This window comes from Heptranchias perlo, chromosome 1 (genome assembly GCF_035084215.1).
Source record: "Heptranchias perlo isolate sHepPer1 chromosome 1, sHepPer1.hap1, whole genome shotgun sequence".
NCBI classification, from domain to species: Eukaryota; Metazoa; Chordata; class Chondrichthyes; order Hexanchiformes; family Hexanchidae; genus Heptranchias; species Heptranchias perlo.
The window spans coordinates 91,126,610-91,139,625 of record NC_090325.1 but is presented as its reverse complement, the minus strand read 5'-3'; the positions used below and the strand labels follow the sequence as shown (position 1 = coordinate 91,139,625).

Genomic DNA, 13,016 nt, shown 5'->3' with positions numbered 1-13,016 from the left:
TGGGGCAAAAATGACACAAATACAAAAAAAGAAAGTAATCTTCCTTTGTTAGAACTACCTTTAATTTGATTTAGATGTTTGGATCCTCTTTACTAATACTGTCACCATTCTGCAATAATGCTAATAACAGTACAACGCCGGACTGCCTGTAGGTACAAAGCTTCATGTTAACAGTAATTTGCTGACTACTGCAGTAATGAATTGCATTTGCAAATGCATTGGAAAGTGAACTGTTCAGAAGAATGATTAATTTTCTAAAAAAGGCTGATAATACTGCTGCAGTGGGAAAGATACTTCAGAAGTGGTTGCCAAGTGCTGTGTGTGGTGATGGAAATTGTAGCAGCTGAAATTGTGACTTTGTGCATGATCCCAGTTTTTGTCTTGTTCACATAAAATATGTCTATGTTCATTTACCATGTGGCTGTCATCTTGGCTTAATATTTCTTAAAAGTGTTGCATAGTGTATGATACTCATGTTAGTGCAAGTGGTTAAACCATCTAACCTGTGAACCCAGCTGATGGACCATGCTTTCCATGATATCCACAGTCTCCATGTAAATGGCTACATGTGTTCTGCTGCTCTTCGTTAACTCAGCACAGTAAGGAGTAAAGATGTTACTAGACACTGTTGACAGTGAGAGGGAGCTTCTGCTGAGCTATTTGAATCAGTTACACAAAACAACTGGCTTGCATTAATATATGTGAATTAAATTATTGCTCCTGATTTTCAACAGGTAAGGTGACATGCTTGAGAACAGCTTGCCGACCTAATTCATGAATGCTTTTTTCTGTTACTTTAAAGGACTGTTATGCTGAAAGTCCACTGATCATTGCAATGGCACTACTGCTTGGATGAGTAATGATAAAAATGGAATCAAATAGAGTGATTAATCTCCTGCTTTCCAGACTTTTACCTAGGCTGCTTGAAATAAACTTTTAGCAATATTACAAATATACATTGATCATTTATTACACTTATTTTAAATAAAGTTGACTCTTCACATAGTTGACTCTTAACTGCCCTCTGAATTGGCCTAGCAAGTCACTCAGTTGTATGAAACTGCTACAAAGAAAAATCTTCAGTGGTTCAAGAAGAAGGCCCACTACCGTCTTCTCAGGGCAACTTGAGATGGGCAATAAATGCCGGCCTTGCCAGTGACGCCCACATCCTGAGAATGAATAATAAAAAAAAGAAATGTGGGCTGATTTGCCATGTAATTTGCCATTGATTTGAACATATAAACCCCAAAATACCTTGTAGTGGTCAGAATCTGGAATCATCTCATCTTTAGAGGTGTTGGTTCTGAAGAGGATACATCGTGACACTCACAAATATAAGACAATAATTGGAATAAGACCATAAGAAATAGGAGCAGGAGTAGGCCATACAGCCCCTCAAGCCTGCTCCACCATTCAGTAAGATCATGGCTGATATTCTACCTGAACTCCACTTTCCTGCCCTATCCCCATATCTCTTGATTCACTTAGTGCCCAAAAATCTATCGATCTCAGTCTTGAATATACTCAACAACTGAGCATTAACAGCCCTCTAGGGTAAAGAATTCCAAAGATTCACAATCCTCTGAGTGAAGAAATTTTTCCTCATCTCAGTCCTAAGTGGTCAACCCCTTATCTTGAGACTATGCCCCCCAGTTCTAGACTCTCTAGCCAGGGGAATCAGCTTCTCAGCATCTACCCTGTCAAGCCCTCTAAGAATTTTATACATTTCAGTGAGATCACCTCTCATTCTTCTGAACTCCCAGAGAGTATAGGCCCATTCTACTCAATCTCTCCTCCATAGGACAACCCTCTCATCCCAGGAATCAATCTAGTGAACCTTCGTTGAACCCCCTCTAAGGCAAGTAAATCCTTCCTTAGGTGAGGAGACCAAAACTGTACACAGTACTCCAGGTGTGGTCTCACAAGAGCCCTATATAATTATAGTAAGACCTCCATACTCTTATACACCAACCCCCTTGCAATAAAGGCTAACATACCATTTGCCTTCCTAATTGCTTACTGTTAACTTTCTGTGATTCGTGTACAAGGACACCCAAATCCCCCTGACTACCAACATTTCTTAGTCTCTCACCTTTTAAGAAATATTCTGCTTTTCTATTATTCCAACCAAAGTGGATAATTTCACATTTCCCCATGTTATACTCCATCTGCCACCTTCTCACCCACTCATTTAACCTGTCTATGTCCCTTTGCAGCCTCTTTGCATCCTCCTCACAGTTTACTTTCCCACCTAGCTTTGATGCCTGAATACATTACACTCGGTCCCCTCATCTAAGACATTGATATATATTGTAAATAGCTGAGGCCCAAGCACTGATCTTTGCGGCACCCCACTAATTACAACCTGTCAACCCGAAAATGACCCGTTTATTCCTACTCTCTGTTTTCTGTCCGTTAACCAATCCTCTATCCATGCTAATATATTACCCCCAATCCCATGAGCCCTAATCTTGTGAAACAACCTCTTGTGTGGCACCTTATCGAATGCCTTTTGAAAATCCAAATATACATCTACTGGTTCCTTCTTATCTACGCTACTAGCTACACCCTCAAAAAACTCTAATCGATTTGTCAAACACTATTTCCCTTTTATAAAACCGTGTTGACTCTGCCTAATCATATTATGATTTTCTAAGTGCCCTGTTACTATGTCCTTAGTAATAGATTCTAGCATTTTCCCGACTACTGATGTCAGGCTAACTGGCCTGTAGTTCCCTGTTTTCTCTCTCCCTCCTTTCTTGAATAGCGGGGTGACATTTGCTACCTTCCAATCCATGGGGACTGTTCTAGAATCTAGGGAATTCTGGAAGAACATAACCAATGCATCCACTATCTCTGCAACCACCTCTTTTAAACCCATAGGATGTAGGCCATCAGGTCCAGGGGATTTGGTGGCTTTTAGTCCCATTAATTTCTCCAGTACTTTTTCTTTACTAATCTTAATTACTTTAAGTTCCTTGCTCTCATTAGACCCTTGGTTCCCCACTATTTCCAATATTTTTTTTGTGTCTTCTACTGTGAAGACAGATACAAAATATTTGTTTAATGTCTCTGCCATTTCCTTATTTCCCATTATAATTTCTCCTGTCTCTGCCTCTAAGGGACCCACGTTTACTTTCACTAAACTCTTCCTTTTTACATACTTGTAGAAGCTCTTACAATCTGTTTTTATATTTCTTGCTAGTTTACTCTCATATGCAATTTTCTCCCCCTTTATCAATTTCTTGGTCATCCTTTGCTGATCTCTAACCCCGCACCCCCCCCCAATCCTCAGGCTTACTACTCTTATTGGCAACATTGCAAGCCTCTTGTTTTAATTTAATGCTATCCTTAACTTCTCTAGTTAGCCACGGTTGGATCACTTTTCCTCAAGGGAATGTATATTCGTTGAGAATTATGAATTATTTCTTTAAATGTTCATCATTGCTTATCTACCATCATATCTTTTAATCTAATTTCCAAATCTGCCTTAGCCAACTCGCCCCTCATACCTACATTATTGGCTTTTTTTAAATTTAAGAACCTAGTTTCGGATTTAACTACATCACGCTAAAACTCAATATGAATCTATTATCCTAATGTGTACAATGGTTTTAAAGCATATTCTGGTGACAACTTGGCCTGATGGGGTTTAGGACCCCTAAAAGGACTAAGAGTTGAGAAAAAAAGCATTTAGAATTTACAAAGCATATAAATAGCTAGAAGTGGAACTCAGCCAACTAAAGCAAGAAACTCCCAGCTTTGATCTCTGGTCTATGGCTATTAGTTGATATCTGATGTGGTGCTACAATTATCCTCACCACCCTGGGGGAAGTGAAAAAGGTTTGCACTCCTGCTTGCTATCTAGTAACTCCTGCATGTGTGAGGACATTGGGTGAGGACAAGATGGGACTTGGCTGTAATGCTCAATGGTTTAGGCACAGATATGAAGAATGACCATTTGTGTCAAGTACTGAGGGCAGCTGGCACCCATGAAACCCTTTAGGAGAGCAGGCAGAAAATTGGAATGAAAAAATAGTACTGATTTACCACATACATAACTTTGAAAAATATGCTAACTCTCCCTATGAGTGTACTATCCCTGATTTTATCACAGTAAACCACTTCCCTCATTAAATACTCTTGTATGAATGGTGCTGGCACAAGTGAGGCACATTAGGCAATGCTGTCTCACTTACACTGGCAGGGCTTTACTTACCGTAGAGAACAGTAGTCTGGCTTTCTCTAAAAGTGCAGTGGTCATCCAAGGTTCAGCGGGAACCAGAGCACCCAGCCTTGCAGCCTGCTTCACTGGTGCACAATCTTAAATCTACTGAAGTCTAGCTGGCCATGGGGGTCAGAATCATGTTGATAAGTAATATGTAGATAATATACAATGCACAGCATGACATAAGTTGATTTCTGAGGCACTCAGCTGTCTCCAGCTATCATACTGGAGCCAGCACTATGCCACTGCATTGTCAAGCTACCAAATCATCATGTTATGCTAGAAGGAGTAGTCAAATAAATATGATTCAGCTAGTCTGTACAACAATTTTCATGCTGAATTCCTAGTATAAATTTGACACAAGAATCCCAGTATAAGATTGGCATTGCTTGTGCTAAAACATGAGTTTCCACCCATGGTTCTCCATAAAGTGAAGTTCTCTGTCTCAACCACATACCTCCAATAAACCTTAATGTCCTTCTAGAGTAGACTCTAATTAAACATACTTCTCATCATTTTACTCAAACTGTTCTTGCGCATGGAATTATTTTATGTGACAGGCTGGTCACTAACAGCCATGCATGTGCTGATCATGTAGGACTTCAACTTTGGTAATCAATGATCCTGGTCTGCGGTCATGGTGCTCTATTAAGCCAGTGGGATATCAAATGTTTATACTAAGCTCTGAGAGCCCATGTGTAGTTCAAAGGTAAAGGTCATATTTATTACCAGTTGATTGAAATTCCTGTTATGATTTATATTTAGGGATTTGTAGAGCTAAGCGGTAAATAAATCCACGACGATTAAATGTCACAGGAACACTTTTACGTGGGCTTTTTAACATTTACTGTGATTTTTATCTGTATAATTGCAAAGTTGTGTGAATGTTGATCTGAAATATTTTGTGGGTACTCAACTTATCCTAGGGTGGACTGTACCCATACTTGTAAGTATATTTAATATATTATTATGTATTTTAAATTTGGTGGTGGTAGTAAGATCAAATGTGATTAGAATTCTCATTTCAGCTAATGATCTTTTAATATAATTAGTGATCTTGCTTGTCTGGGCTTGCTCTGAAATGCTTCATGTAATTACAGGGAAAGTAATGAACTTATAAGATTTGCATTAATGTCATTATAAGCAACAAAGAAATAATTTCATAGTTAATCTGATGACAGTTTTCATCAAAAGAGACGAAGGCATTGGGCTTTTGAGAGGAGGGCATAGTATGCCTGGCTCTAATAAGTGACACAAGTGTTTTACTCTATGACAGGAGAGGTACAGAAAGGAACAAGAAAAACTCCGCCAGGAATGGGAAAAAGCACAAAGAGAGGTCGAGGAAGAAGAACGTCGATACCATGAAGAGGTAAGAAAGAAATCAGATTGCTGATTTATGATGTAATGTTATACTGTCAATTTTTTAATCATTTCTCTTTTCACTGTTAAAACAAAATTCAGTCTTTACTTCTGCTGGGTATGTGATCAATTAAAAATGCTTCCCTCCATGAAAAGCCAAGTGATTGGTAATTTACATACTTTGTTTAAGTACCCTCCACACACCATATGAATAAAGCTCAACTTGATTGGTCCTAGCAAACCATGAAGCTGAAAATCTTTGTGCCTTCTGGTACACACCCATCGAGGTCCACATAAAGGTAAAATTTTTTAAAATCCTAAATGTTTGTTGGCGTCCGCTGGTTAGGCTGCAGCAAACGCTGGAAAACCTCAGTGGAGGAGGCCCCGGCACCTACTCTGCTCAGTGCTGCCTAATTTCTGGAAGGAGTCCTTAAACAGACATCAGGCCCCCCCTCAGAACACAGAAAATAGCCCCATGAAATTGGAAAAAGCCCGGAAAACAGGTGCAACAAGGAACAAATTCTCACTTATTGTGTCCTGTCTGAAATGGTGGGAGAAAAATGGCAGCCACATTGCAAATAGCACAAAGGCATATATTAAAAATTTGTCAGAAATAAACATTAAACTGGCATGAATCAGGCAAACCCAATCAGAAAATCCAGGCTTTGCTGTCCATATAGGCTGCCATCCCCTAAGTGAGTGAATGTACTGTGTGGTGTGACACAGAGCAGGAAGGTCCAAGGTTTTATCCTTGATCGGTGCTGAGTTAGCTGATTGCACCTGGGCAGGGTAGCATCAGTAGAGTATTTAACCTCACTGTCACTGCACTAAGGAAAGAACAGTGCCTGATCTTCATTGCTCCCCAGTGACCTCCGTAGGAATGTGAGCTCATGTGGATGCCTTAACATAAGCAACTTCAAGGAAGGCAAATGACAATTAGGCTCATTGATGCTTATCTCTTGGGTGAGAACTAGATTGTGTTCGGCTGTGATATACCCCACAGTCAAATAGTTGACAAATACTTAATATCTAGGCTGGCATGTGAGAAATGGTTACTTAACAGAGGTACTGGAAAGCAGCCAGTGTTCGTGAACCATTCCCCACTACAAGTCAACACCTTCAGAAGAAAAGAAAGTAAAGAAAAAGACTTCCATGCCTAATTTTCAGGAATCCAATGATAGATTCAAGGAATAAAAATGAAGGAAGTGTGAGTGCACTGATAATATTTTGTCTACAATGTGTAATGTAGTATGATCATATATTTACTAAATGTGATACTGACACCTAGTGATGAGCATAAATACTACAGAATGTACTTTTCCGATTATTGCTTTTCAAGAAGAGCTTTGCATTACTTGTCTGAACTGACCTCTTCATACAGCCATTTGAAAACTATTTGAATTATTGTGCAAATGTTCAATTCTTTTGTAAGAAATATGAGCGACTGTGATTCACTTGTCTCCAACTTTACTTTTTCCAGGAGCGTAAAATCATTCAGGAAACGGTGACTCCACTGACTCCACGATCACCGGCGTTGTCTGCCCAACTTCCCACTCAGTGGATCTCCCCCTCAAAAACTGAGGAAAGCAGGAATTCTGAGCCAACTGAGGGATCCTCTGCAGACAGGGAGATCAAGCAGGTGGACCTGCAAAAACATACGGTAAGCAGGAGACAGTTGGTTTTGTTTAGAGTCTGTTGGAATATTTCAATTCTGTACATATAGCTCTAATTATTCTTATAGTGTTACTGCTTTCAGAAATACCTCACTTTCCATTAGAATCCAGCCTTATACATGGTGTTTGGGCACTTATATCTTGTTTGTTAACATTTCATAAAATATTATTGTCTTAATCTAAAAGGCAAATTTTTTAAAAACTTTCAGCTTGGGAAGAAGGTACATTTTATATCCTTTTATGTTTTTCAAACACATGTCGGTTCCAAGAATGACTTTAATCTGCCATGTTGTCAAATGAGATAGTCAGTCGGAGAGAAGATTTCGTCTGATTGATACTTCTAGCAAAATCATCAATGTGTTCATGATTTTACTAGAAAGAGCAAACTCTGAAAATCGTTCCACTATATTTACCATGTCACTAATATATAGCAGCTAGAGGAAATGTCCTCCCTTAAGGTTCGTAAACAAAAGCAAAGCAATTGTGACATTAGTAGTGTTACATGGTGATGTCATCATGTAGTGGACCACATCTTGTAATTGTGTGTTTGTCATTTCTTAATCAATTATGTTAAAAGCTAAGATATAAATACTTAAGCGATGTTGACACAGCAGCTTGTCTTTATCACAAAGATCAACTTAGTCACAAAGCAGCTAAGCTTTCAAATAGGTTGTTTCTGTCCCAGCAGTTGATTCTGCCACAAAACTCCCCCCTGAGGTGATAATCCACGTACCATATTATTGAAAAACTGAGTTGGTCAACCCAAAATTAGACAGGAAGGTACAAAGGATAGAAATTACTGTCACCAGTGTTATACTATAAACTCTTAACAATTCGGATCCAATTCCTCTCTCTACTGTTCTAATGGAGGGGCTAACCTACTTATGTTAAAAAATAATGCAGTTGGATTAAAGTGTGTTACACATTTATACAATTACATCAACTACAATAATTCCTCCCCTAAAATCTTTAAAAGGATAACTGAAAATGAAGTATTAAAATAAACAACTACTGTACTAACGGACGGCGAGTGGTGAGCTGCCTAACATCTCAATGACTAACATTTCCTCTTGTAATGAAGGGCAAGAGGTCACCTTCATGGAGCAGTTTTGTCAGACCCGTACAGCTCTTCTTGTTCTGTTCTATTGAAAGCTATAGTTGGAGGGATCTAAGCAGGATGTGAAATGGACGGGTAAAACAAGTTCCAAAATAAAATCACAAGGAAAGATTTCACCTCAACAAATAATAAGAGGAACAGTGGCACACTTTCCACATAGACTATAGTCTAGAAATTACTGATTTTTTTAATTCTCACAAAGCAGGTGATTCTGGCCCATCCCTACTTGCCCCAAAGATGTTGGTTGGCTTTGTGCTTCCACAACGTTATTGTTCTGGTTTACAACTGAGTGGATTGCTAGGCTACTTCTGAGGGCATTAAGAAGGACTGAAGTCACATGTAGGCCAGAGGCAGCAGCTGCCCTTCCCTGAAGGACATTCATGAAGTACTTGGGGTTTTTACAATAATCCAGCATCTTCATGATCATTTCTTTCTGGTGCCAGCCCACCAGATTTATTGAATTCACTTTCACAACATAACATGGTGGGATTTGAACTCACAACTGCCAGATTATTAGTCCAGTAACTACTAGGTCCCATAACATGTAGTATCAGTGAGAAAATGCTTAACATGTTTGTACAACATTCCTCTGTCTAATATTTCAGAAGAAGCATTAAGCCATTTAAAATAATCAGTGGCTAAGTTGTGGATTTTCTGGTGACATAGAGTCATAGAAAGGTTACAGCACGGAAGGAGGCCATTCGGCCCATCGAGTCCATGCTGGCTCTATGCAAGAGCAATCCAGCTAGTTCCACTCCCCCGTCCTATCCCCATAGCCCTGCAATTTTTTTCCTTTCAAGTACTCATCCAGTTCCCTTTTGAAGGCCATGATTGAATCTGCCTCCACCACCCCCTCAGGCAGTGCATTCCAGATCCTAACCACTCGCTGTGTAAAAAAGTTTTTCCTCATATCACCTTTGGTTCTTTTGCCAATCACCTTAAATCTATGTCATCTGGTTCTTGACCCTTCTGCCGATGGGATGTGCCCATCAAACACTGAGCTGGCAGCAGGTGGAACAGCTCCCTGGCAGCAGGACCATGGGAAACTGGAAGTTAAATTTAGAATAATTCCGTGTGCTGGTTTCCAAGTAGACACTGTCCAAATGGTGATATCTGTGAAAAGCGCGGAGAGTTGGCATGTATCCATTAGATTATGCTACATTATCTCAATGAATAATTCGGGGTCCAATTAAGAGCCATGCTTTTGAATCTGAGTCCTGAAAGGCACAAATCTGGCCTGACTGGCATGACCAAAACAATTTGATCACTCCTGGCACTTTCATTTATAGGACAAGTTTTTACTAAGTCTTTATTTTATATTTCATTACTAAGGCAAATATTTTATTTTTAAAATGCATCTGCTGTGTTTTTTTTTGACTGCTATGACTGTTATATTCAACTGCATACATTTAAAGGACACATGTCAAGCTCTTCCATAATATTGGCAGAGTTGAAACTTAATTTTGCCTCAGTGGGAGGAATTTCCTTGGGACTTCTCTTGCTCCACCATCGTAACTTCGGCAGAAACCCCATTTGCGAGCGACGTAGCAGGGGAAGTCCGAGAAAATTCACCCCCAATGTCTCCACTCTATTTACATTTTAATGTAGAAGCAGGATCTCTCATTTAGATTTCTTAAAGCTATACCACACACAAGATTTTTCACATACAGTGTAAGTTTCAAAACAGAACAAGGCTGTCAACCGGCAGGAGAGAAATGCATGGCCACAAATCTTTCTCTTGTAGCAGTGCTTCTGTACTTAAGTAGATGGCTCATATTTGCTCGCTGGTGTGTGACATTCCAACGGTGCGTGAGCAAAAGGTTTGTGCACACGCAGACACTTTTATCCAGTAGCATTCTGATGCAGCCTCAAGACAGTTCTTATTCGGGTTATCCCTGAAAGGTTAACTTGTCTGTTCTCTCCACAGATGCTGGCTGACTTGCTGAGTGTTTTCCAGCATTTTCTGTTTTTATTTTGCTTTTGTGATAAATGTTGTATATTGTTTTGATCTATAAACACAATAGTGCCTTTAACTGCTAGCAGATGGTGGAAACAGGGAGTTGGCAGCCAGAAGACAAGGGACAAATGCAGGCAAAAGAGGAGAAACAATGGCAGAAGGAAGAGCAACAAAGGTTAACATGGGAACAAACAGAGACACTGGGCCCTAAAAAAGATGAAAATGGACAACAGGAGCACTGGGATGAAACGGAGAGGAACAAGTTGGAGAAATGGCACTGGCAGGAGACCAAACAACTGGGATCTGAAGAGCAAAAGTATGTATTAGTAAAATAATAAGTTTCACAAACCCTCACATCTATAGATCTGAACAATAATTACAGTACAGCTCATTTCTCATTGTTGCTATGATAATAGTATAGAAGACTCATTAAGTTTTTTAATATTTAATATTATTTCAATAAATCATTGTCTATTGGGCACTAAGAGGTCAAATTATATATTTTTAAATTCATCCACTCTTTAACATACTAATCATCTAGAGCCTTTCAGACCAGAAAAGAACTATTCTATTGATACCAAAGACTAAACATTTTTGGAGACTGTTTCTGGTATGGAGTCTCGCTCGATGGAAGCATGGATCGGAGATCAGCGTGCCCAATGTGTGGCACTCCTCATTTTCTGATTATTAAAATTAATTCTCAGTTTTTCAAATTGAGAATGCTGATCTCTGTGCTGAATTCTCCAATCTGCGCTGCCATTGAATGGGACAGGTGTGGAGTCTCTGAAAATCTACTGACCCGAAAATCAAGAATGCTGCAAATCAGATGTGCTGACCTTTGCACCTGATTCTCCAATCCGCACTCTCATTGAGCGAGGCTGCTTGCCAAGAGTGAAGTCTCTGAAAATTCATCCCTTTAAGAATTGTTCAATATTGAAGATTGAGAACAGAAAATATTCCCATCATAACATTTTGATTAAATTGTCATGGTTGCATAAAAGTCTTACACAGGAAATTTTAAAAGACCGGTAGAGTAAAAATTTTCCTTGTCCACAAGCCACAAGGGCCCACAAGCTTGGGCAGTCTCAACCAATTGATAGTTGGCGTGGGCCCACCATGTAAAATTGCCCCTAATTCAGCACTCATGGGGAATCTAATTCAGAGAGACCACTGGATGGATGCTGTAGGAAATAGAGGGTAAAGTCGAGGGTGCTCCTCTGAGATTGGAACTGAGGGACATTGCTGGGGCAAAGTAAAGAAAAATTTACTCCGCATCTAACAGTGTTATACCTGTCTTAGAAATGTTTGACGCTGATACTGGGTGCCCAAAGTATTCTAACTCCCAATTCTATTATCCCTTCTCTTGACGAGCCCAAAATTTATTATTTCTTTCAATCTTAAAAGGATGACAGTTAGATATTTTGAAGATTTGCAGCTTGCCAACATAATAGTGCCAGGAGCACTGAGTGGTGTTCAAAGGTTATTGTTGCACAACAGTGTGGTGGGCCCTCTTCTAGTCAGAACTGAAATATGTTTGTTTGGATTTACAGCAGTACAAGCATCATTGCTATTTTCTGGTGCCTAACTTTCAAAATGACCTATATAAAATATTTAAGGGTACAACATGTGAATATTTTGACCACCTATTGCCTAATTGGCAATCATCCGTTAGTATGCGTGCATGTGGTGCGTCAAAGAATTTATGCAGCTTATTTTAGATCTTTGCCCCTAAACACTAGAAAGTTTCATTTCTACTGGTACCACACTGTTTAACGCATTCACAAAACAGGACCAATTCCACGTCCCCAGCGGGGAATGTTGCTCATAGGGAATGCGCTGTAGGCAAACAACATGTGGTTTACTGCTATGGAAGGTTCAGTCCGAGAGCATTGCTCCACGCTAGGAGCACAGGAATGCAGAATCGGCCTTAAAACTACTTTTTTTGTGTGTCAATTTAGCCTAACAGGTTAATGACTTTACTAAAATAGCGCACCAAAGGGATTTTATGTGAATGTGTTAATCCATGTTCTACCACAGGAACTTAAACCCTTATGAGTCTATACATATGTGCTGAGCCAATATATTTGGAATGGCTTTTGTTGCAAAATTCTTTCTATTTTTTCATTGAATGATAAACTAACCCTTCTGGCAGCCAACATTTTGTTAGATTCCGTGTGTGTGTGTGTGTGTGTGTGTGTTTTGCCACAAATTCCCTTATTCTTTTCACTGTTTTAATTTTTCTGTGGTGCACTGTGAAAGGCAAGTGGATGAGGACAAAATTAATGTGCATGAAGATGCTGCCCATTCATATCATTTTTTGCAGCACAAGAAGAAGCCATATGCCCACTCCGAGAGAACATTCCACTTTGTCCCATTCTGTACGGTTTCCTCACACCTTTTTAAAATATTCTTTTTCAAATATTTATTCACTCCCCTTTTAAAAGCTATTATGGATTCTGTTTCCACCTCCATTTCTGGTAGGACGTGCCATATCTGGGTAAAAACAATTTCTCCTAACCTCTCCCTTCATTCTTTTTAGAATCGTGTCAGCTATGATCACTGCTGCATACGTCCATTCTGCGTGGTGAACTGGTAGTGTATGTTTGAAAATATGTATATATATTATAATTAAATCCCTTCCTTCAAGTTTTTTTAAAAATTCTTTATTTAATACCAACCTTT

At 39.3% G+C, this 13,016-nt stretch overlaps 1 protein-coding gene across 2 annotated transcripts in view; it reads left to right on the top strand.

The window, feature by feature from the left end:
- The window catches only part of LOC137324233 (LIM and calponin homology domains-containing protein 1-like), a 409,488-nt gene that overhangs the window by 383,432 nt on the left and 13,040 nt on the right, over window positions 1-13,016 (top strand). For both annotated transcript variants that reach the window (XM_067988383.1, XM_067988389.1), the window contains 3 exons: window positions 5,505-5,597; window positions 7,068-7,247; window positions 10,418-10,650. In XM_067988383.1, the coding sequence (XP_067844484.1) occupies window positions 5,505-5,597; window positions 7,068-7,247; window positions 10,418-10,650 (506 nt within the window). The remainder of the gene's footprint in view (window positions 1-5,504; window positions 5,598-7,067; window positions 7,248-10,417; window positions 10,651-13,016) is intronic.